At 49.4% G+C, this 21,454-nt stretch overlaps 2 protein-coding genes across 8 annotated transcripts; one reads left to right on the top strand and one right to left on the bottom strand.

The window, feature by feature from the left end:
• Positions 1-6,336: 6,336 nt before the first annotated feature.
• On the bottom strand, positions 6,337-11,359 carry WDR53 (WD repeat domain 53). Of its 7 annotated transcripts, none has more exons than XM_064165724.1 (4): positions 10,774-10,956; positions 10,256-10,473; positions 8,272-8,760; positions 6,337-7,564 (listed from the first exon to the last, which is right to left on the bottom strand). In XM_064165724.1, the coding sequence occupies exons 3-4, from the start codon at positions 8,746-8,748 to the stop codon at positions 6,983-6,985; spliced, it is 1,059 nt and encodes a 352-aa protein (XP_064021794.1). In that variant the 5' UTR covers positions 8,749-8,760; positions 10,256-10,473; positions 10,774-10,956; the 3' UTR covers positions 6,337-6,982. The 7 variants fall into 7 exon arrangements, with proteins under 7 accessions (XP_064021794.1, XP_064021799.1, XP_064021798.1 ...); XM_064165729.1 differs by having other exon boundaries at positions 10,261-10,473; XM_064165728.1 differs by having other exon boundaries at positions 10,274-10,473.
• On the top strand, positions 11,156-16,754 carry FBXO45 (F-box protein 45). The gene is made up of 3 exons (XM_064165731.1): positions 11,156-11,444; positions 11,592-11,948; positions 14,209-16,754. The coding sequence occupies exons 1-3, from the start codon at positions 11,184-11,186 to the stop codon at positions 14,392-14,394; spliced, it is 804 nt and encodes a 267-aa protein (XP_064021801.1). The 5' UTR covers positions 11,156-11,183; the 3' UTR covers positions 14,395-16,754.
• The last annotated feature ends 4,700 nt before the right edge of the window (positions 16,755-21,454 follow it).

Genomic DNA, 21,454 nt, shown 5'->3' with positions numbered 1-21,454 from the left:
GCGCCCGCACTCTGCCCTCCCGCCTCGCCGCCGGCGCCCGCACTCTGCCCTCCCGCCTCGCCGCCGGCGCCCGCACTCTGCCCTCCCGCCTCGCCGCCGGCGCCCGCACTCTGCCTTCCCGCCTCGCCGCCGGCGCCCGCACTCTGCCCTCCCGCCTCGCCGCCGGCGCCCGCACTCTGCCTTCCCGCCTCGCCGCCGGCGCCCGCACTCTGCCCTCCCGCCTCGCCGCGGGCTCTGCCTGTCTGTCCGTCCGTCCCCAGAGCTGCACTTGTACCGTCTAGAAGAGTAGTTCATCCGTAAACAGTTAGGAGCGGCTCTAGCTTCTGGCGAAAGGCAAGAACTGCTCCAGAAACTCAGACGGTGGAAAGGCTAAACCTGCATTAACGAACCCGTGTCTGGGTGCTACAGATGTGACTCCTCTGGCCTCAGAGACGAGAAGCGTGTGAAAGAGTTGGGCTTTCTTTGCCTTTCCCTTGCTTGAGCGTGTCCAGAGAAGGGCGACGAGGCTGGTGAGAGGCCTTGAGCACAGCCCTACGAGGAGAGGCTGAGGGAGCTGGGATTGGTTAGCCTGGAGAAGAGGAGGCTCAGGGGTGACCTTATTGTTGTCTACAAGTATCTGAGGGGTGGTTGTGGCCAGGAGGAGGTTGCTCTCTTCTCTCAGGTGGCCAGCACCAGAACAAGAGGACACAGCCTTAGGCTGCGCCAGGGGAAATTTAGGCTGGAGGTGAGGAGAAAGTTCTTCCCTGAGAGAGTCATTGGACACTGGAATGGGCTGCCCGGGGAGGTGGTGGAGTCGCCGTCCCTGGGGCACTTCAAGGCAAGGTTGGACGTGGCACTTGGTGCCATGGTCTAGCCTTGAGCTCTGTGGTAAAGGGTTGGACTTGATGATCTGTGAGGTCTCTTCCAACCCTGATGATACTATGATACTATGACAGTTATGCAAGCAGGCTTGATGTGTCCCCACCGTCCGGGAAGCAGCACGGCTGGTTTCAGACTACATAAATACTTGATAGACTCTCTGGTTGATTTGGGGTTTTTAAAGGAACAACTGTCGCAGGGACTTTAGTTTTCCCTCGTGTTGTCCATTTCTGCAGTAAATAGCAATGCCGATGGGGAAAGGTGGTCTCCAGGTGACCCTGCTTTAGCAGAGGCGTTGGACTGGCTGATCTCCAGAAGTTCCTTCCGAACCCCTCGGCTGTGTGATTCTGTGGAAGGCAAACAAGTCAGTGTGGGTCGTACAGTGTCTGGTTTTAACTCGGACAGCAGATGAGCCTGAACGCTCTGCTGACTGGAGTGTAGCCATGGTTACACCAGCATCACCCGAGTGTGGAGGACAAGGACTGACCTATCTCTCCTTGTACTCGCGTCTCTCCTGGCACCCACATCTGCAGCGGGTCCTGGCTCATCTTCTCAGCCTGCAGCTCAAACTTCTGTGCCAGTTTCTGCAGGCTTGAGTCCAGCTCTGTGAACTGAGCCTCCACGCTGTGCAGCTTGGTTTCTACTCTGAAGGATGGAAAACAATGGCATTTCATAAGGACTAAGGCATCGAATAGTTGCGCTTACTGCCGTGGTGGTGGGGCTGTAAGCAGCTCCAGACCCCATTCTAGGGCACCTCCCAAGCTGTATGAGCACATATACTGCTAGAAATTAAGGGGGTTTTGCTAGGTCTGAACTGTTTCATTAGCTTCAGTGGTATAGGTTTGGGTTTTTTTCCCTCTGATATATTTTGAGGTGTTTTATACTTTTACTTTTGACCTCTTGTCATTTGGCGTGAAATAGAACTTCTCATTCCTCCCCAGATTAAAAGTCACACAAATACTAAATGAGCCATCAGCTCATCCTGCTTTGGTTTTCCCTTTTGTAGGACTATCCTTCCACAGAACAACTGTGTGATCAAAACAGATACTGCCTGTGAATTTCTCCTAAAGCTTTTTATCGAGGTAGGTAAGTTTCCTATGTCCCATTCTCTTCTACACATAACAGTGAAGTTATCAAAGATCTCTTCAATACCATTGTCACTGCTGCCGTTTGTCTGCAACCTTTAGTGCAGGATTCTGCACTTTGGCCACAACAACCCCAAGCAGCACTACAGGCTGGGGACTGAGTGGCTGGAGAGCAGCCAGGCAGAAAGGGACCTGGGGGTGCTGGTAGATAGTAGGCTGAAGATGAGCCAGCAGTGTGCCCAGGTGGCCAAGAGAGCCAATGGCATCCTGGCCTGCATCAGGACCAGTGTGGCCAGCAGGACAAGGGAGGTTATTCTGCTCCTGTACTCAGCACTGCTCAGGCCACACCTTGAGTACTGTGTCCAGTTCTGGGCTACTCAATTCAAGAAGGATGTTGAGGTGCTGGAAGGTGTCCAGAGAAGGGCAACAAAGCTGGTGAGGGGCCTGGAACACAAACCCTCTGAGGAGAGGCTGAGGGAGCTGGGGTTGTTTAGCCTGGAGAAGAGGAGGCTCAGGGGTGATCTTATTACTGTCTACAACTACCTGAAGGGACATTGTAGCCAGGTGAGGGGTGGCCTCTTCTCCCAGGCAAGCAGCAATAGAACAAGGGGACACAGTCTCAAGTTCTGATGAGGGAAGTCTAGGCTGGATGTTAGGAGGAAGTTCTTCCCAGAGAGAGTGATTGGCATTGGAATGGGCTGCCCAGGGAGGTAGTGGAGGCACCGTCCCTGGAGGCCTTCTAGAAAAGACTGGATGAGGCACTCACTGCCATGGTTTAGTTGATTGGATAGGGCTGGGTGCTAGGTTGGCCTGGATGATCTTGGAGGTCTCTTCCAACCTGCTTGATTCTATGATTCTATGATTTAGCCCAATGCTTCAAGTATTTGCCCAGTTTTCTTGTCAGCACTTTTGTGCTATGGGGTATATTGCCTGTCTGTAAAGTAATCTTGTGTATTTCAGCATTTGGTAATTTTGGGTCTAAACATGTCTGGTTACACCATGTACAACTGATCTCCATAACTGATCTTCTACAGCTTGGTTTGTAAATGTTGTTTGAAGCAGTGGTGCTGTCTCTTGAGCAAAATTCTGACTGAAAGGACAAAGAATGGACTAAACCACCTGCTTTCATTTCAATCAAAACCTCTAAACACTTTCATCTTTAATGTAAGACAAGTTTCCACTGAGTTGGTGACCTCTAATACCTGTCTAGACCACACTGCCATTCTTTACCAGAAAGCTTTTACATCTTTTCTTGTTAGCATGCAGAAGGTACTTTGAAGATGGGCAGTGAAAGCTCTGATGCTCCCACTAATCTGCAAGCACAGTTGTATGTGTTCTGCTGTTCAGGCATTTAGAGAAAATAACACTTTTCATAACCTTAGAGCTCTCACAATGGGTTTATTTTCCAGCCCAATGCAGAGCCCCACACTTCTCCACAGCTCTCTTCTGTGCACTCATTTCATGGTACCAGCTAGAGACACCCTTCTTCCATCAGTTGCCCACAGCCAGTTTCCATTTTTTCATTCAGCAGTGGTTCCTATGGTGCCATTTCTCTCTCAGAACAGGTCTCTAGCATAACTTTCTGTGGTTACCACTGTGGGAACTGAGTGAGCAGTGTTGGTGTCTTGAATAGAGGAGCAGTGCCTCACAGAGCTGGTGTCACTAGTCACTGACTTCAGGAACAAAAGCACTGCATTCCATCAGTTGTGCTACTCTCTCTAGGCTGTGATAATCGTTCATGCAGGTAAACCAGAGTTGTATGTATGATACCCAAGCTGATTTAGAAGGTTCTTGCTCACTGACCTTTGCATAGTACCTTTAAAAGTAGTAAATAAAAATCCCTACGTGGAAATCCACTGAGAGGGATCACTGTCTCACCTGTCTCTGACTGTGAAGAACTTCAGACCCTTTTTTCAACTCTTTTTTCCTGAAGACTCATGCTCATGGTTTATATTCCATACTGGGATTGTTTGCCTGGCTGGTTAGAAACACTATTCCTCAGCAGCTACACTGTCATGTTGCAGCTGAACACATGGCCAGGTGCCATCAGGGGCAGCTTAGGCCAGATTATTTTACATGAATCCCATGAACCTGTTGGTCAAGAGATCCTCTTCAGCCTACATGCTTTGAGAATGAAGCATGGATCAACTTCACCTATGTCCCAGTTCCTCTGCCACAGTGCATTGCTTGCTTTGAACTCAGAAGAAAGGTCTGTTCTTGAGGGGTTATTTATTGTTAATGATAACCACTTCCTAGCTTTGAACTCTCCCAACTCCAAGGTGTTTTCCCAAATTCAGATGTTCATCCAAATCTCACATTTACAACAGAAGTGGAGCACAAATCCCCATTTCCCACTACTCAGAATCTCCTGGTGACACTCCTGCAGCTCCAGGGCTTTGCTGCTCCCACAGCAGCCAGGCTGCATGACATTCACTAAAGGCTGCAGCCTCTATCTTCCTTTCCACCCCAACGAGCAGAAGAGACGTGGAAGTGTGTATCCCTTCCCAGATACACACAATGTGTATTTACATGTGCCTCCTGAGAAGCTCCCAGGAAGCTCAAGTTCCTTGCACTAACAGTCTCAGCTTCTCTCCCCTCCCCAGTCCTCTGCACCCCTCATCCTCCCTTGTCCCTCAGCACAGTGCTAGCACAGCCCCTTAGTGACCTGTTCAATGCCTCATTCAGGGCGCGCAGAGAGATGCTGGCCTTAGCCATCTTCCCGGAGAAGACAAGAACTGAAAGCCAGAGTGGGCTTGATCCTCTCTCCTCAAGCAGGCAGCAGGGGCAGAGACTCTGACTCCTGTTGGAAGCTGGGTAGTACTGAGGCTTTTTATAGACTGTATATCCAAATATAGGTCCTGGGTGCAGACACCTGCTCACGAACATATCCCATACTGAACTACACATCCCAACCATTTCCTCTGACCCACTGAGCCTGTCTGTCTTCATAAATTAACTGAGAGCTGACAGGAAAGGAGGAGGTACACACACTACACTGCTTTTTTTACTGCTTTGGCATAATTTTGCTGTAGCATCCACCAATTTGTGCCTTGAGCCAAAGTCTCCTGCTTTTAAAGGTTGTATGAGCAGATTGCCTGTATTTTTTTTCCCTTTTCAAGGCAGGATGGTAAATCAGGTTTGTATGAGTGAATTGTGGTGGGCTGTAGGGAGCTGCTCTGAGCAAAATCAAGACAGTTGGAATCTCTTCCATTCCAGAATGGGCAGCCAGCACAAATGGCTAGTGATTTGCAGGAACTAAGCATGCAAAAAAGAGTTGGATTTTTTTTCCACCTAAAAGAAGAAAAAAGAAGGCAGGTAAATAGAATCATAGAATCAACCAGGTTGGAAGAGACCTCCAAGATCACCCAGTCCAACTTAGCACCCAGCCCTGTCCAGTCAACTAGACCATGGCACTAACTGCCTCATCCAGGCTTTGCTTCAACACCTCCACTCCAGGCATAGAGACTCCACCACCTCTCTGGGCAGCCTATTCCAATGCCAATCACTCTCTGCGGCAAGAACTTCCTCCTAACATCCAGCCTCAACCTCCCCTGCCACAACTTGAGACTGTGTCCCCTTGTTCAGTTGCTGGTTGCCTGGCAGCAGAGCCCAACCCCACCTGGCTACAGCCTCCCTTCAGGTAGTTGTAGACAGCAATGAGCTCTGCCCTGAGCCTCCTCTGCTGCAGGCTGCACACCCCCAGCTCCCTCAGCCTCTCCTCACAGGGTTTGTGTTCCAGGCCCCTCACAGCTTTGTCGCCCTCCTGTGGACACCTTCCAGTACTGCAACATCTCTCTTGAATTGAGGAGCCCAAAACTGGACACGGTACTCAAGGTGTGGCCTGACCAGTGTTGAGTGGTAACAGCACAGCTGGTGAAACAAGAGAGCCCACTTCACACCAGTGCAGTAGAGTCTTCAACCAGTACCAGGCAATTGCTTTTGTGAAGGTTCAGAACAGCCTTAGAAAAAAACAAAATGTTTTTAAGTTTACCCATGGGTTTCTGTGATAAATTCAGCACAAACTGAACACATCAAGAACTGCAGCATTCCCATTTAGTTACATTCTCCCCACCTTCAACTTGCAAATGAAGATGTATTTCTGGCAAGCCATGTTCTGCTGGTGTTTCTAAAGCTCTGAGGAAGATGGTCTTCAAGAAAAGACTGGATGAGGCACTTAGTGCCATGGTCTAGTTGACTGGATAGGGCTGGGTGATAGGTTGGACTGGATGATCTTGGAGGTCTCTTCCAACCTGGTTGATTCTATGATGGCAGTGTATGGTAGGAGCTGTGTCTTTGGCCCTTCATACTGTCCATGACATGGCACAGAATAGATTTATTGACACAACTGTTAAGTCTGGCAATTTTAGAGCAAGTAGAATCAGAAGGGAGCAGTGAGAGAGAGCATTTATTAAGACAAGTGCAATAGTTATTCTTCCCTGGGATAAACAACAAAATGAAAAAGACAGCTGACCCATTAAACTGATGTTAACATTTTCTCCTGCTCCTTTGTTGACTGCAGTGTGAAAAAGCCAATTAGCAAGGAGAGCTAAACTAATTTGGTTACTTATTAGCTGATGCTGCTCTAGTCTTATATGCAGCTGCTGGCAAATTAATGAAAAATATATTTCCTCTGCAGCCAGATTAAGCTGTGAGGGAAAGCACTGTAGATCAAATCACATCTCTGTTACTGCTCAGCAACCTCATTGAGCATTGTAGGTGTCCCCATTAACCTGATTTTTTTCTTCCAGCCTTAATGATACCATCTTAGTCATGAGCTAATATTACTCCTAACCATACAGGAACCTGTTCCACTTAAATTCTAGAAACAAACTTCCAACCCTACAAGAAACAGCTGCAGTGAATACCAACAGCCAGTGAAAAACATAATATGAGGCCAGTTACATCCTGAGTACTCATGTGAGGACACAGTAAATCCCTTCTGGAGGATCCATCAGGTTTCACTGAGCAGTTCACTGGACTCATTTCAAACACTTGGAGGAGTGGTTTCCTCCCACAAGTTTCTTTGTACACGTCAATACCTAAGGTCCTGGCAACAGATACTGAGATATGGAACTACTCTGATCAGCAACTAATACTCTCTTTGAGCCTTTGATCTCTGTGCACAAGATCCAGTTCACCTTCTCTCCGTGCTCAATGGTTAGCTTTGGTAACATTTTATCACGTGCATCTGAAGCCACTTTGGTGAGCTTGTCATTTTTCCTGGTGGAAGCAGGTGCCTGGGCCTTCCTTCTCTGCAGAGACTTTGCTGGGCTTTTCTGCGGCTTTCCAACATCACTGCTGACATCCCAGAGCAAGACTTTCCCATCATTTCCTCCAGTCAACAGCCAGTAGGCTTCTGGCATAAAGAGGACTTGTGATACTCCCAGGCTGTGACCTTGAAACTCCATCTCTTGTTCAAACCTGGAACCAGTGACTCTGAATATCCTGACTTTACCATCCTGAGCTCCGCAGCCAAAGATGTTGCCGCATGATGCAACAGACAGGGAATGTGCAAGGGGTGGGTTAAAGAACTGGCCAGCTGACTGGGGACCAGCTGTTTCACACTCCTGCAGGTTTGTGGTCCACAAAGGGCGAGCTTTCTGCAGGTTCCACAGCATAACCTGGAAAAAAAAGAATATGAACTGATTATCTGTCCATTTTGTGTCAAAATCACATCTTGCAGTAACAGTGAAAAAAACCCAACGACCACACTTCTTGCTCCAGCAGAGCAAAGGCTATGCATGGATGCACAAGATGTTTTATGAGGAGTGATTAAACCTGATAAATAGGACAAATCCTTCCATCATGCTCTCCAAGCTGTCACACTGCCCTGCTTTGGAGTCACTGACTCAGCCATTTAGATCACAAAATGGGTGAAAAAACCTGTTCTATGTGCCTTTGCATTGATCTCAGCAGTAGCAGTCATGATAGACTGCATAGCAACTCTTTAGAAGAAGGGACACAGAAAAGGTAGCAGTGAAAAGAGATCATCACTTTGAATTTTAGTTCTACCTCTGCTACCTTCTTGTCCTAAAATAATCACTTCCACAAATGTGTTTGCAAAATGCAACAGCAAAAAGCAAAGAGGAGTTTGGGTTTGCTTTTAGACTGTAAATATTTAGGAAGATTTACAGGGAAGGGAACTGCTGAGCAGAAAGTTTGCTTTTGCCACTTGACAATTTCTCTGTCAAAAGTAGTTTAGAATAGTTAAGGAGCTTTCTGATGACTGCACCTTCCCTCTTGGTGAAAGTTTGTTGATGTCCCACTACACTGGTGGGTAGTTACTGTCTAGCATCTCTAACACCCAGATACTTGGTTTGCAAATCACCTGCATGTCCAGTCCACAGGAGACAAGGCTTTGTGGCCTCTGAGGTCGAAAGACAACAGAGGAGCAGATGTTTGAGTGTCTCAAGGACCGAATGGCTTTCTTCTTTTCCAAGTCCACAATCTTTATTGCCCCCGAGTCATCTGCTGCAGCCAAGAAGCTGTCAGTCTCATTCACTGCGAGGCAGTTGATCTCCTCCTCGCTCACGTGGAACTGCTCAACAGGCTCCTTGAGGGATCTGACATCCAACAAACTGATAGTTTCTCCATGGGAGGTGTACAGTCTGGTGGGACATTGCGGAGAGAACACCACAGAGGTGACGTCGTCTGCCTTTGGGAGCTGGAGCTGTCCTGCTGGTGTGCCTCCCCCATCCCAGAGCGCCAGCTCGCCTCGCTCTGCGCCTGAAGCCACCAGCCCTTCCGTGTTGACATTCAAGCACAATACAGGAGACGAATGTCCACCAATCCATTTGGCTGCCATGTTTCAGCCCCTCTGAAACAAACAAAAGCCTAAATTGAGTTGCTGTTGGTCTCAGAACAACAGAAGGCTTACGGAAGCAACAAGATCATCCTAGTGTCTGTAATACGAACCACTTGAAAGTCTAGTGTGAGATTAAACCAGGCACCCCTGCAGATCAGCGCCTGTGTGGAGTTCTGGCTCAAGGAGCACCACCATCAGCCATGTGTGCTAGTTTGAGCCTTGCTGGGGCATTTTGGTGAGAAGAATTAGATTATAGGCTGTGAAAAGGAAACAATGGTGATGGCTACTGCACTCATAGGCTTGCTGAGGCGTATAAAAACAAGAACATAAATACAGATAACAGAGTTGCTCACTGGCTCTGGCTGCCTCCCTTCTCTCCCTAACCTGCTGTTTGTGTAACTAATCCTTCTGCTTCCTAACCCCCCTGGCTGATTCTCCAAACTCATCTTGAATGTAAGGCAAAGTCTGGGATAAGGTAGAGGGGTGGAAAGAAGGTGGAAGGGTGGTTGGGAGCCCCTCCTGGGGACTCTGGTTTCTGGGAGGGCTGCTGTGTTTCTGTATTGCTTTTTAACTTGTATATTTCTATATACGTTGTCAATATCTGCATGTATATTGTGCTAAGCTGCAAATATAAAGCTTCATTCTTAGTTCCAGCTCAGCTGAGTCTATTCTGGGTGATTTCTTAAGTGGGAGGGGGTGGGTAACACCCAAACCATCACACCATGGTAGCACAGAACGACAGTGGTGCTGGCACATGGACCGGTGTGAAACATGGAGCAGAGCTGCTGCTGTAATGTGGCTGTCTAGGTGAGAGCTGCTCCCTCAGCGTGCAAGGACACAGCATGCCTGACAAAACAGGGACACAGTTCCTAATGGGGTGTACTGCAATGCAGCAAGAGGAAGATGGTAAACTAGTAAAGTCTGCCTGCAGAGAAGTCACATTGCTCTGGTCTGGGTCGGGGCACATATGGACCTCTGTCTTTCATGCAGCTGCTGACATGAGAGGAGAGGCTGAGGGAGCTGAGAATATTCAGCCTGGAGAAGGCTCAGGGCTCTTTCCTTGGTGCCACTGCCCACAGCAGCCTTTGCCACAGGATTGTTTAGGGAACCAAATCGGCACAAAATGAATCACAAAATTGTTTTGCTTGGAAAAGACCTCCAAAGGCATCACATTCACTGCCAAACCAACACCACCATCCCCACAAAACCATGTCCCAAACTGCCTTGTCTAAACATATTTTTAACATCTCTGGGGATGGTGACTCCACCATCTCCCCGGGCAGCCTGTTCCAATGCCTGACCACTCTTTTGTCAATAAAATTTACCTAAATCCAACCTAAATCTCTCCTGGTGCAACATTTCCTTTCCTCCTATTGCGTGTTCCCTGGGAGACCAACCCCCACCTCCCTCCAACCTCCTTTCAGGGAGTTGTAGAGAGCAATGAGGTCCTACCTCACCCTCCTCTACTCCAGATTAAACAATCCCAGTTCCCTCAGCTGCTCCTCACCAAACCTGTCCTCCAGACCTTTCACCAGCTTCGCTCCTCTTCTCTGGACATGCTCCAGCAGCTTGATGTCTTTCTTGTAGCCTTTGTAGACAATTGGAGGAAAAAAACAAGCACCAAAACCCCCAAAAGTTTAGGAAGCAAAGGAGAGCTAACAGCAGGGCAGGGCTGTGGACAGCCATGCGGTCCCAGCTGCAGCTTCGGTCGCTGCTTTTCGTGCCCTATCAGGAAATAAGAGGCTTCTTTTACCTCGGGCGGGTTTGCTTTCTTTCCCCCCACTCGCACGATGTTACGCTGGCCTAAGGAGCAGCCACAGTTCCTTCAATCCACCATGAAAGCGTCAGTCCTGTCCACTAACTAAAACCGGAGCGCACCGCACACCCTACCCGCAGCTCTCGGCCAGCCCCTCGCTCGCCGGCTCCTGAAGAACCGCGGTAGCTTCCTCCCCTTCTCCCGCACGGAGCTTCGCCCCGGCGAGCCCGACTCCCGGCATGAGGAAGGCAGCCACCCCCGCTCCTCACCGGGATCTGCCGCAGCTCTGGCGGCTGGCCCACGGCGAGAACCCCGCTGCCGTCTGCCTGAGAGAGCGCACGGGCAGCGGCGGCGGCGTGCGGCCAAGCGCCGCGCCCCAGCGGGCACAGCGGTACCCCGCGATAAGCCCCCCGAGCCGCCGCACGCCGCTCCCCGCCGGGCCCGGCCCGACTCGGCCCTCGCCGGCGGCTCCGCGGCGCATGCGCGGGGCGGGGCCGGTTGCGCGCGGGGATGGCGGCGCCGGGCGCCCCTTCGCCGTGAGGGGCCTTGGGGCGGGCGGGGAGCGCTCGGCCTGGGGCCCGCCGCCACCGCCGCTGTCACCGGCGAGGCGAGGGGGAGTGCGGCCCCCCGCGGCCAGGCCCGCCGCTCGGCGGGGCGCTCGGGGAGGGGGAGGGAGGCCATGGCGGCGGGCCCCGGCGGCGGCAGCGGGGCGGCGGCGGGAGGACCGGGCTGGCGGTTGCCGGGGCGAGTGCTGGAGCTAGTGTTCTCCTACCTGGAGCTGCGGGAGCTGAGGAGCTGCGCGCTGGTCTGTAAGCTGTGGCACCGCGTCCTGCACGGCGACGAGAACAGCGAGGTGTGGCGCAGCCTGGCCGCTCGCTGCCTGGCCGAGGAGGCCCTGCGCACCGACATCCTCTGCAACGTGCCCACCTACAAGGGCAAGGTGAGCCCGGGGTGCCCCAGGCGCTTGGGGCCGCCCCCGAGGCCGCTCAGTCCGCCCGCCGGTGGAAACCGGGGTGGGGGGATGCGTGTGCCCGCAGGAAAACGCGGCAGGGTCTTATCTCGCCTCGCCCTCCTCCTCCTCCGCTAGGTCCGTGCCTTCCACCACGCCTTCAGCACCAACGACTGCTCGCGGAACGTCTACATCAAGAAGAACGGCTTCACGTTGCACCGCAACCCCATCGCCCAGAGCACGGACGGGGCCAGGACCAAGATCGGCTTCAGCGAGGGCCGCCACGCCTGGGAGGTGTGGTGGGAAGGCCCTCTGGGCACCGTGGCCGTCATCGGCATCGCCACCAAGAGGGCAGCCATGCAGTGCCAGGGTTACGTGGCTCTGTTGGGGAGCGACGACCAGAGCTGGGGCTGGAACCTGGTGGACAATAACTTGCTGCATAACGGAGAGGTGAACGGCAGTTTCCCCCAGTGCAATAACGCACCCAAATACCAGGTGAGCAGGGCTTGGCAGGAGCTGGAGGCTCCACCACGTCTTGGGTGTTTGACAGTGGCTGGCAGCCTGCCTCCTGCTTCGAGTGCCCTGCATGCCCCCTGAACTGGGCCGAAGTGCCCACTAAAGAGTCTCTTTGCCTTGAATCATAGAATCAACCAGAATCACAGAATCAGTTTTGTTAGAAAAGACCTCTAAGATCATCCAGTCCAGCTGTGATTCCACTGCCCACTCATTTACTGCATCCTCAGGCCACACCTGCGTGGTGTTCAGTGCACCAGCCCCTCAGTCATTGCCACACTTTTAACTCCAGTATTGAGCGTCTGCATCTGCCGCAGGTGTCTGTTCAGACACTTTTGCTTTTCAAAGTGAAAGCTGGAAGGGTTCTTGTAAAGATCCTGCTGAGGTAACAGCTTGCTCCACGGCAAGGTGACTCTCTGTGTTGTGTTGCTCCTTTGTTGTATGGCAGGTTAAGCTGAGGTTAGTGCATAGTAAGAGTCTGCCTGCAAAAATGTGAAGCGATACAAAGTGCTGCTTGCCTACTGTAAGTGTTCCTGTAGAAGGCATCCTCTATGTTGGGTGCTCTCGGATGACATTCAGGTACTTCTAGGTCGTTAAACAGCAAATGCCATTCCTCCTTTTTGTCCCTGCAGAAGCGTTTATCTTTGTTCTTTGGGCTGTTCTTGCAACTACGTTTTAACAGCTGGATCTCCTGGGGTTTGAGCTGTGTGCATTAGGACTTCCATCTCGTAATGCTGGGCCTTTGTATGACTATTGGCTTCTGTTTCAGTTGCAGATGAAGATCTGCACGGTTGCTGGTATTTAACATTCCTAAATTTCGTGTAAAAATTCATCACCACAATTCTGTTGGAAGGTTTTACTAATCCTCTTTGGGGAATAATACCTAGAATTAGTGTAATTGCAGAGATCCATGTCCCTTCCTATTTGCATGTTTACTGGTGTGCAGATCGGGTCACTGCTTTCCGGACTCAACCCTTTTTGGGTCACTTTGCTGGCCTGCAGCAACGTGGTGAGGAAAAGGTTTCAAGATGAGACTCCCCAACTTCAACGCTGAACACAGCTGCTGCTTTCTCTCTAACAACTGATGAGAGCTCAAGTCAGTGGCCCTTTGGAGTATGTTTACAGTACCTGAGGTGGGGGGTACAAGAAAGCTGGGGAGGACTTTTACAGGGGGTTGTAGTGATAGGTTGAGGGGCAATGGCTTTAAGCTGAGAGAGTGGAGTTTTAGATTGGAGATTAGGAAGAAGTTCTTTACAGTGAGGGTGGTGAGTCACTGGAACAAGTCGTTCAGGGACACCTGCCTGGAGGTGTTCAAGGCCAGAGTGGTTGAGAGCTTGAGCAGCCTGGTTTAGTGGAAGGCATCTCTGCCCATGGCTTGGAGATTTGAACTAGATGATCTTTAAGGTCCTTCCCAACCAAATTCGTATGAATCTCTGTTGTATTTATTAAGCTATTAAGACGTGCAGTGATCTGCTGTTAACAATAAAGGAAAGGCACATCTTGGTTAGTATGTGTTGGCTGGAAGAAATCCCTAGTAATGGGGCTATTGGTGAAGAATCAGAAGCTTGTACAGCACCCTGCTGTGCTTGCTGCTGACGCCTGGGCTGTCTATTTATGTTTGAAATAACGAGTGCTAGATAAATGCAGAGAGATTGGGCATGTCTAGATCCCAGTCTCTGTTGATTTTGTGTGTATATATAAGGGTTTTTTAGGCTTGTTTTGCCTAAGTTTTGCACTGGAACTTCCTTTGGTTTTAGTGAAGCAAGCAGCAGCAGCACCTGCTGTTCTGGTACGTCTTGTGTGTGGCACTCATCATTCTAAACCAGTTCAGTGGCTTGATAATTACTGCTCAGTGATAGCAACAGCTAAATACAGAGCTGAGCTAAGAAAGAGTTGCCAAAACTGCAGTGTTTTGGAGCAGGTGGAAGGTAGTGTGCTTGCTCTTGCTGCTCTCACAAGGTCTGTAAGAACAGCGCTATGTTTATTCTCGTAGAGGTGGTTAAGATGCAGGCTGCCCACTGGCAGCAAGCAGGATGTGTTCAAGATCCTAGTGCCTGTGGGTGAAGTGGATAATTCTTGTCATTAAAGTAATGCAATCATGAGAAACAGGAAAGCCTGGCTTGAAAATTGTCTTTTGGGCTGTGCTTTAATGTTGTGCTGACTTTCTGTATTTTGGGTTGGTGGTTGGTTGGGTTTGTTTGTTGTGTTTTTTCTTCTTCTTCTCCTTATCTCTTGTTTCCAGATAGGTGAAAGGATCCGAGTTATCCTGGACATGGAAGACAAAACACTAGCATTTGAGAGGGGATATGAATTCTTGGGAGTTGCCTTCAGAGGACTGCCAAAAGTTTGCCTGTATCCAGCAGTGTCTGCTGTTTATGGTAACACAGAAGTGACTTTGGTCTACCTGGGAAAACCTCTGGATGGATGATGTGAATTGTTTCACTGGGACATCAAGATGTGGATGATTAGGAGGAGAAATCTGCATGTTGGTTAGAGGGAAACATGTATTAAAGGAAGAAACAAAAAAGTATGGGCGTGTGTCCAAGAACTATCCAGAGCCACATGAACGGAGGACCAGCCATACTTCAGGAATTATGTTACATTTCCTTTCTACCAGGCCAGAAAAATCCTCAGGGTTGCAGTTGGTTGAGTGGGAAGCTGACACATGCATGTTGCAACAGATTTCATTGCTGAGATGGCAGTGTGTGACCTCAAATGTTAAACAAGAGGATTTGATACAAAACTGCTTGAGGAATTTAACCCGAGATTTGTAAGTAGTGTGTTTTGTGAAAGACTCCCATTTTGAAACTGTTCCTTCCTTCCTTTGGGCCAGCCTGTGTGCCAGAGGAGAATGGGTCTGTCTGGGTTTTAGTTACAGTTTTTAGCCTGCTGAGAAGGCTGCTCTGTCTGGGCTGCTCTTCTCTATAATGACACGAAATGCGTGCAGCTACTTTCAAGTGTGTTTTAACGAGTCCTATATATAGAACACGTTGAAAAGAACCATTAGAAAGAAAGGGTTTGCTTTATTCTAACTGGCACATCATTTCATCAAGGGGAAAAAAAAACCCTCCCACTATGAGACATCAGAAAACACACCTCAGACTGGTATACAATACTCATGTAAGTGTACTTCTGTTGTATTGTAAAGAATTCTGGAATGCTCTTGTGGAGTATGGTGCTACACTGGGTCATTTCCTCTGAAAGTTTCCATAGTTTCAGCAACAGTTTTTGGTTTTCTGTGGGAAACAAACTTTTTTTTTCCCCCCCCCACCAATTTTCTTTCATCAAAATTTGTGGTCCCCTTTACTAAAGGAAGCCACAGCACAGTGGTGGGCTTCTCTGCCTTTTGACAGCTAAACTGCTAACTTTTGAAAGCATTCTTACACTTTCTAATCACTACTGCAGAGTGTTTCAAAGTAATGAGGAAGGAGCATTCAGTTTGTGAATCCAGACCTTGCTGTTTTCAGATTAAATGGCTTTATAAGTCCTTAAGACTTGGCTGAACCTTTCTTTAGTTAAATACAGTCCCTCAGTACCCAAGCATTCACCTGCTCATTTTCAGTGTCATTGTCAGACAACTAAAACTCACCAACCCTTTGGTGGGGATTCTGGATCAGGTTCAGTGTTTGGGCTTTTCACTTGTATCAGCTTTCTGAAAGCCATGTGCCAACCTCTCTGGGGTGTCAGTGAGCTGGTGTGGACAGGCTGGAGTGTCTCTGAAGCTGGGAGATTTGGTAAGGAGGGACTTGTCTGGTGAAACTGAATTCCTCTGAGATTAAAAGTTCTGTAGGGGAACCCCAGCTCCTTTCAATGGGGCATTAAAATCCGTAAGCCCTGCTGCTAGCTCTTGACTCTGGTTTCTGGTTAGTTGGTGCCTCCCAGAGCTGAATTAGTTCACAGCTGGGAGAAGGAGATGTTTGTAACAAGCTCTTTTTGCTTCATCTGCGCTACAGAATGTGAATTGCTTAATACTGGACACTGGCAGCATGGAAGAGAGAGGAATTCCTCCTAAGCTGCTGCTCATTTCCCTCCCCAGTACTTGAGTCGTGGGAGGAGAGCAGTGCAAGCAGGCGAGTGAAGCTGCTGGGCTGTTGCTGAGAAGCTCTCCTGGGAGTGCTTTTTCCCTGGTAGATAACCAGGTTCTGCAATGGAACAGAGTGTGTACATCATTACCATTTGAAATGATTTTCAAGTATTTATTTGTTTTGTGTGTTGATTATTGCTTGAAGGCAACATTGAGGTCTGTTCCTCTTGGCTACAAAATACTCAGTGAGAGGATGGAGGTGTTTTAATGGTGCTGAGAACAACGAGTGAACTTGGGGGGGGTGCATACGAGTGTGTGTTGGAGGAATCTGTTACAAGCATTGATTGTAGTAGACTGTACAGTATTTATCTGCATAGCAGAGCTGAGAGGCATGAAGTAGAGGTAAAAAAGGAACTAAAACTCTGTCCAATTTCAGACAATGAAGTTTTCCCCAAATGAATGTATTCTCAGTGCAGCCCTGAAAGATGTGACCTCTGTGCTTGTTCATGGATCCAATTAGATGCAAGTAAACCCTGAGAACTACCGAAGAGTTTTATGCACAAATTAAGTTTGATTCTTCAGATTGCATCTTAACCCTATAAATAATTCCCCCCCGAATTAGAAGTGCTGAAAGTTGAACATTCCTTAAGGGTGGGTCTGGCGGGGGGGGACTCACTTATGTAAGATTCTAACTTATTCCTGGAGACCAATGCTGGCTGTACAAAATATTAAAAATAAACTCTGCTATAATTAAAAAAAAAGAAGGAATTTATTAGTGTGAATTGTTCTAATGACATCTGTGGTGTGGGGAGAGGAGAAGTGGAGCAGCAGGTGACTGCACCAAGCAGATCGTAGAGCAGCATGGAATCGGTCAGGGTTGGAAGGGACCACAAGAATCAGCCAGTTCCAAGCACCCTGCTGTGGGCAGGGACACCCTACCCTAGAGCAGGCTGGCCACAGCCTCATCCAGCCTGACCTTAAACACCTCCAGGGACAGGGCCTCAACCACCTCCCTGGGCAACCCATTCCAGCCTCTCACCACTCTCATGCTGAACAACTTCCTCCTCACTTCCAGTCTGAACCTACCCATCTCCAGCTTTGCTCCATCCCCCCTAGTCCTGTCACTCCCTGAGAGCCTAAAAAGTCCCTCCCCAGCTTTTTTGTAGCCCCCCTTCAGGTGCTGAAAGATGAAGGTCTTTAGGCTGTGTGGCTTGCTCATGACTTTGAAAAGAGGATCTGGTGAGTGGCTAAGGAGGACTTGCTCTCCACTGCCTAACTGCTGAGCTTGGCAGATTGCATCCTCCAAAACAGGGATGCTCACTTGTGACAGTGTGGGGAAAAAGCTTTCCTGAAGAGATGTCTGGATTCAAACAGAGGTGGTGTGCTCGCTGCTGTGGCTGCTTTACCCAGCTGCTGAATTGAGGTGCCTCCTTCCCAGCTCTCTTTCTTGAGCTGTGTTGAAGTAAATTATTTCACAGTGCTTTTAGGAGGAATCAGGAGGCCACGGTGTGTGCCTGCAAACACTCTGTCGAGTGTTTGCTTTTAAGTGATGAGCTTCTGGCTAACATCTCTGTGATGCTCTTCAGGAGTGAAGAGGTTGTTTGATAGTGGACACAAACAATGTAGAAGCACTTTTCCTTGCATAAGATACTCCAGAGTCAGCTAAGGAGCTATCCCTACTCCGATTAGTGATTTAACTATTCTGGTCAGGAGGAACATCAACTGTTCATAGCTCCCATAACAGCCATCAGTCAAGATTCACAGCTTTTGGCTTCAGCATCCTGCAGGATAGCCAGATGTTTTTGATGAGCCAGCATTTTGTCTGTCATTTGACTAAAGCTCAGCATTTTCTGCAGTTTAAGTGAAATCTTTTGGGACTAACTGTTGTTGGTCATCTGATCTGGTCATGTTTCTGTGTCTGAGGAAGCAAAGGGCTTGCTATGGCCATTTGTTCCAAGGCAGTCTATTTTTGGCTTTAGTGACAGCTTGCCTTGGCCTGAAGTCAGTTGCCTGTCTTCTTCCTCCTTAAGAGGACCAAGGTGTTGCCTGGAATGCAAATTAAATCAAGGTGGAACAGGAAAATCTCTGGCAGGGATATTTCCTTGAAAATATTTTTCCCACTTAAAACGCAGTGGCGAGGGAGCAGCTTTGAGAGTCTGGTGTGTGCCTTCTACTAGAAAATGCCATTTGCTTTTGTTACTGTTGGCCATATTTCAGGTGACAGAACTAGCCAGGAGCCCTTGATCCTATGGGCTAAATTTTTCTTGCTTTAGGTATGGCTGAATGGGTTGCCCAGGGAGGTGGTGAAGTCACTGCCCCTGGAGGTGTTCAAGCAAAGCCTGGATGAGGCACTTAGTGCCATGGTCTGGTTGATTGGACAGGGCTGGGTGCTAGGTTGGACTGGATGAGTTCGGAGGTCCTAGACCTCCCCTGGCACAACTCTAGGCTGTGTCCCCTTGTTCTGTTGCTGGGTGCCTGGCAGAAGAGACCAACCCCACCTGGCTACAACCTCCCTTCAGGTAGTTGTAGACAGCAATGAGCTCAGACCTGAGCCTCCTCACAATAACCCCAGCTCCCTCAGCCTCTCCTCACAGGGCTCTGCTCCAGGCCCCTCCTCAGCTTTGTCGCCCTCCTGTGGACACCTTCCAGCACCTCAACATCTCTCTTGAATTGAGGGGCCCAGAACTGGACACAGCACTCAAGGTGTGGCCTGACCAGTGCTGAGTACAGGGGCAGAAGAACCTCCCTTGTCCTGCTGGCCACACTGTTCCTGAGCCAGCCCAGGATGCCATTGGCTCTCCTGCCCACCTGGGCACACTGCTGCCTCATCTTCAGCTCCTATCTACCAGCACCCCCAGGTCCCTTTCTGCCTGGCTGCTCTCCAGCCATGTACCTCAGCACCAAATCTCTGCCTCTTTGGACCACCTCCATGGATGAGAATTCAATTACCTCCCTGGGCAGCCTGTTCAAGGGTTGAGAATGCTTTCAGTGAAGAAGTTTCCTCTAAGTTTCTTTCAGTTCCAGCTAAATCATCACAGGTTATAAACAGCTTTAGCTGTTGGCAGGAACGCAGCTCTAAGTGCTGTGTGTGCTGCCGTTCTCCAGAGCAGGGCTGGTTCTGGCAGGATGCAGATCATTTAATGAAGTCTATAGCCAGAAAATGGCATTACTGACATCTACTCTTGCATCCTTTCTACATCTTCCTAAGCATTTGTAATTGGTAATGAGTGTGTGGCCTGCTGGATTTAAGTGCTAGCAGACCACCTCACAGTAAGCAAGAATTCAGTTAAAGGAAAATAAACTACATGATAAATGAATGCAAAACCTTTCCCTGCAGTGATCCTGAACCTGTTCATTTGTACTATAAGCAGGTTTTTCATGCTGCAATGAGATGCTGTTCGTGTTAGACATTGGCCTGTGAACTGGCCCTGGCCAGGCTGGCTGGATGGGCTGAGACCAAGGGGCTGATAGCAAGGCCAAGTGCTGGGTCACAACAACTCCATGAATGCTCCAAGCTTGAAACAGAGTGGCTGGAAACTGCCCAGCAGAGGAAGACCTGGAGTTGCTGATCGATGGCAGATGGATGTGGGCCAGTGTGTGCCCAGGTGGCTAAGAAAGCCAACAGCCTCCTGGCCTGGATCAGCAGTAGTGTGGTCAGCAGGACCCACACCTTGAGTACTGGGTTCAGCTTTGGGCCACTCACTTGAAAAAGAACATTGAAGTGCTAGAGTAGGTCCAGAGAAGGGCAAAAAAGCTGGTGAAGGGTCTGGAGAACAGGTGTGGTGAGGAGCAGCTGAGGGAACTGGGGTTGTTCAGGCTGGAGAAGATGCTGAGAGGAGACCTTCTGGGTCTCTATAGGTGTCTTAAAGGAAGTTGTAGTGAGGTGGGTATTGGTCTTTCTCTCCTAGTAAGAAGTTATTGGATGAGAGCAAACAGCCTCTGATTGCCCCAAGGAAATTTAGGTTGGACATTAGAAGATCCTGAAAGTATTCCCAAGCTCTGGAACAGGCTCCTCAGGGAGGTGGTTGAATCTCTATTCTTGAAGGTGTTTCAAGTAAGTGGAGATGTGATGCAGAGGGACATGGTTTGGCAGCAGCCTTGGTATAGTTAACAGTTGGACTTGATGATCTCAAAGGTCTTTTCCAATCAAAATGACTCTGGGTTCCTCAATTCAAGACAGATGTTGAGATACTGGAACTTGTCCAGAGAAGGGCAACAAAGCTGGTGAGGGGCCTGGAGCAGAGCCCTGTGAGGAGAGGCTGAGGGAGCTGGGGGGGTGCAGCCTGCAGCAGAGGAGGCTCAGGGCAGAGCTCATTGCTGTCTGCAGCTACGTGAATGGAGGCTGTAGCCAGGTGGGGATTGCTCTCTTCTGCCAGGCAAGCAGCAACAGAACAAGGGGACACAGTCTCAAGTTGTGGCAGGAGAGGTCTAGGCTGGATGTGAGGAGGAAGTTCCTCACAGAGAGAGTGATTGGCATTGGAATGGGCTGCCCAGGGAGGTGGTGGAAGTGTTCAAGAGGAGACAGGATGGGCCACTTGGTGACATGGTCTGGTTGATTAGATAGGTCTGGGTGCTAGGTTGGCCTGGCTGAGCTTGGAGGTCTCTTCCAACCTGCTTGATTCTATGATTCTATTCAATGATCCCATGCTTATGACTGTGTTGTGTGGCTTCTGACTGAAGTCCCACACCTGCCCACAAGAGGGCGCCGTTAGCAGCGCGGTGCTAGCCCTGACCTGGCGTTTCTAAAGCGCTGTGCAAAAGCAGTGCTTAGCGTGGGGCTTGCTCCGTTAGCATTTGCTTCCTTTCCTCCTAAAGAAACCTAAACACATGGGAAACAAACTCAACAAACCAGATGATTGCTGAGAAGTGGATAATGGAACAGTGGTTTTAAGCTGGGACACAGAAGGTTCCACATCAGTATGAGGATAAGCTTGTTATGGTGAGGGTGCCAGAGCCCTGGACCGGGGCTGCCCCGAGAGGTTGTGCAGTCTTCTTCTGTGGAGACTTCCAGAACTCACTTGGATGTGTTCCTGTGTGACCTGCCATAGGTGATCCTGCTTTGGCAGGGGGCTTGGACTGGGTAATCTCTGGAGGTCGCTTCCAACCCCTAACATTCTGTGATTCTGTGACATAGAATTTTAAACATATTCTTCTTCATTTGAACCCCTGGAGGTCTCTTCCAACCTGGCTGCTTCTATGATTCTATGGTGAAAGACAGGGTTGGACAACACAGTCCTGTCTTCCCAGAGTAAGGCTCTGGTATAGAGAGCTTCAGAAACTGTGTCCAGACCTTATCTTGGAAGCAATTAGTTACCCAGAAGTGGATTGGTGTGCACACAGGTTAAAATGGATGATCCAAGTTGATGCTGTGAGTGCAGTGTAACTACAGGACCACAATGAAGGATGAAAACTCCTTTAAAATGTATAACCAGACTTTCTGTACATCACACACATGATAATAACA

The sequence above is a fragment of the Pogoniulus pusillus genome, chromosome 26 (assembly GCF_015220805.1).
Source record: "Pogoniulus pusillus isolate bPogPus1 chromosome 26, bPogPus1.pri, whole genome shotgun sequence".
Classification (NCBI taxonomy): Eukaryota; Metazoa; Chordata; class Aves; order Piciformes; family Lybiidae; genus Pogoniulus; species Pogoniulus pusillus.
The sequence above is the reverse complement of the archived record's forward strand: the minus strand, read 5'-3'. Positions and strand labels throughout refer to the sequence as shown.

What these genes read in the sequence shown, in the direction of transcription:
- FBXO45 (XM_064165731.1), top strand. Translation starts at nt 11,184, where the DNA reads ATGGCGGCGGGCCCCGGCGGCGGCAGCGGGGCGGCGGCGGGAGGACCG. An exon ending in TGCCCACCTACAAGGGCAAG is followed by an intron (nt 11,445 to 11,591) that starts GTGAGCCCGGGG and finishes CTCCTCCGCTAG; the next exon opens with GTCCGTGCCTTCCACCACGC. An exon ending in ATAACGCACCCAAATACCAG is followed by an intron (nt 11,949 to 14,208) that starts GTGAGCAGGGCT and finishes TCTTGTTTCCAG; the next exon opens with ATAGGTGAAAGGATCCGAGT.
- WDR53 (XM_064165730.1), bottom strand. Translation starts at nt 8,748, where the DNA reads ATGGCAGCCAAATGGATTGGTGGACATTCGTCTCCTGTATTGTGCTTG. An exon ending in CCTGTGGACTGGACATGCAG is followed by an intron (nt 7,565 to 8,271) that starts GTGATTTGCAAA and finishes TTTTTTTTCCAG; the next exon opens with GTTATGCTGTGGAACCTGCA.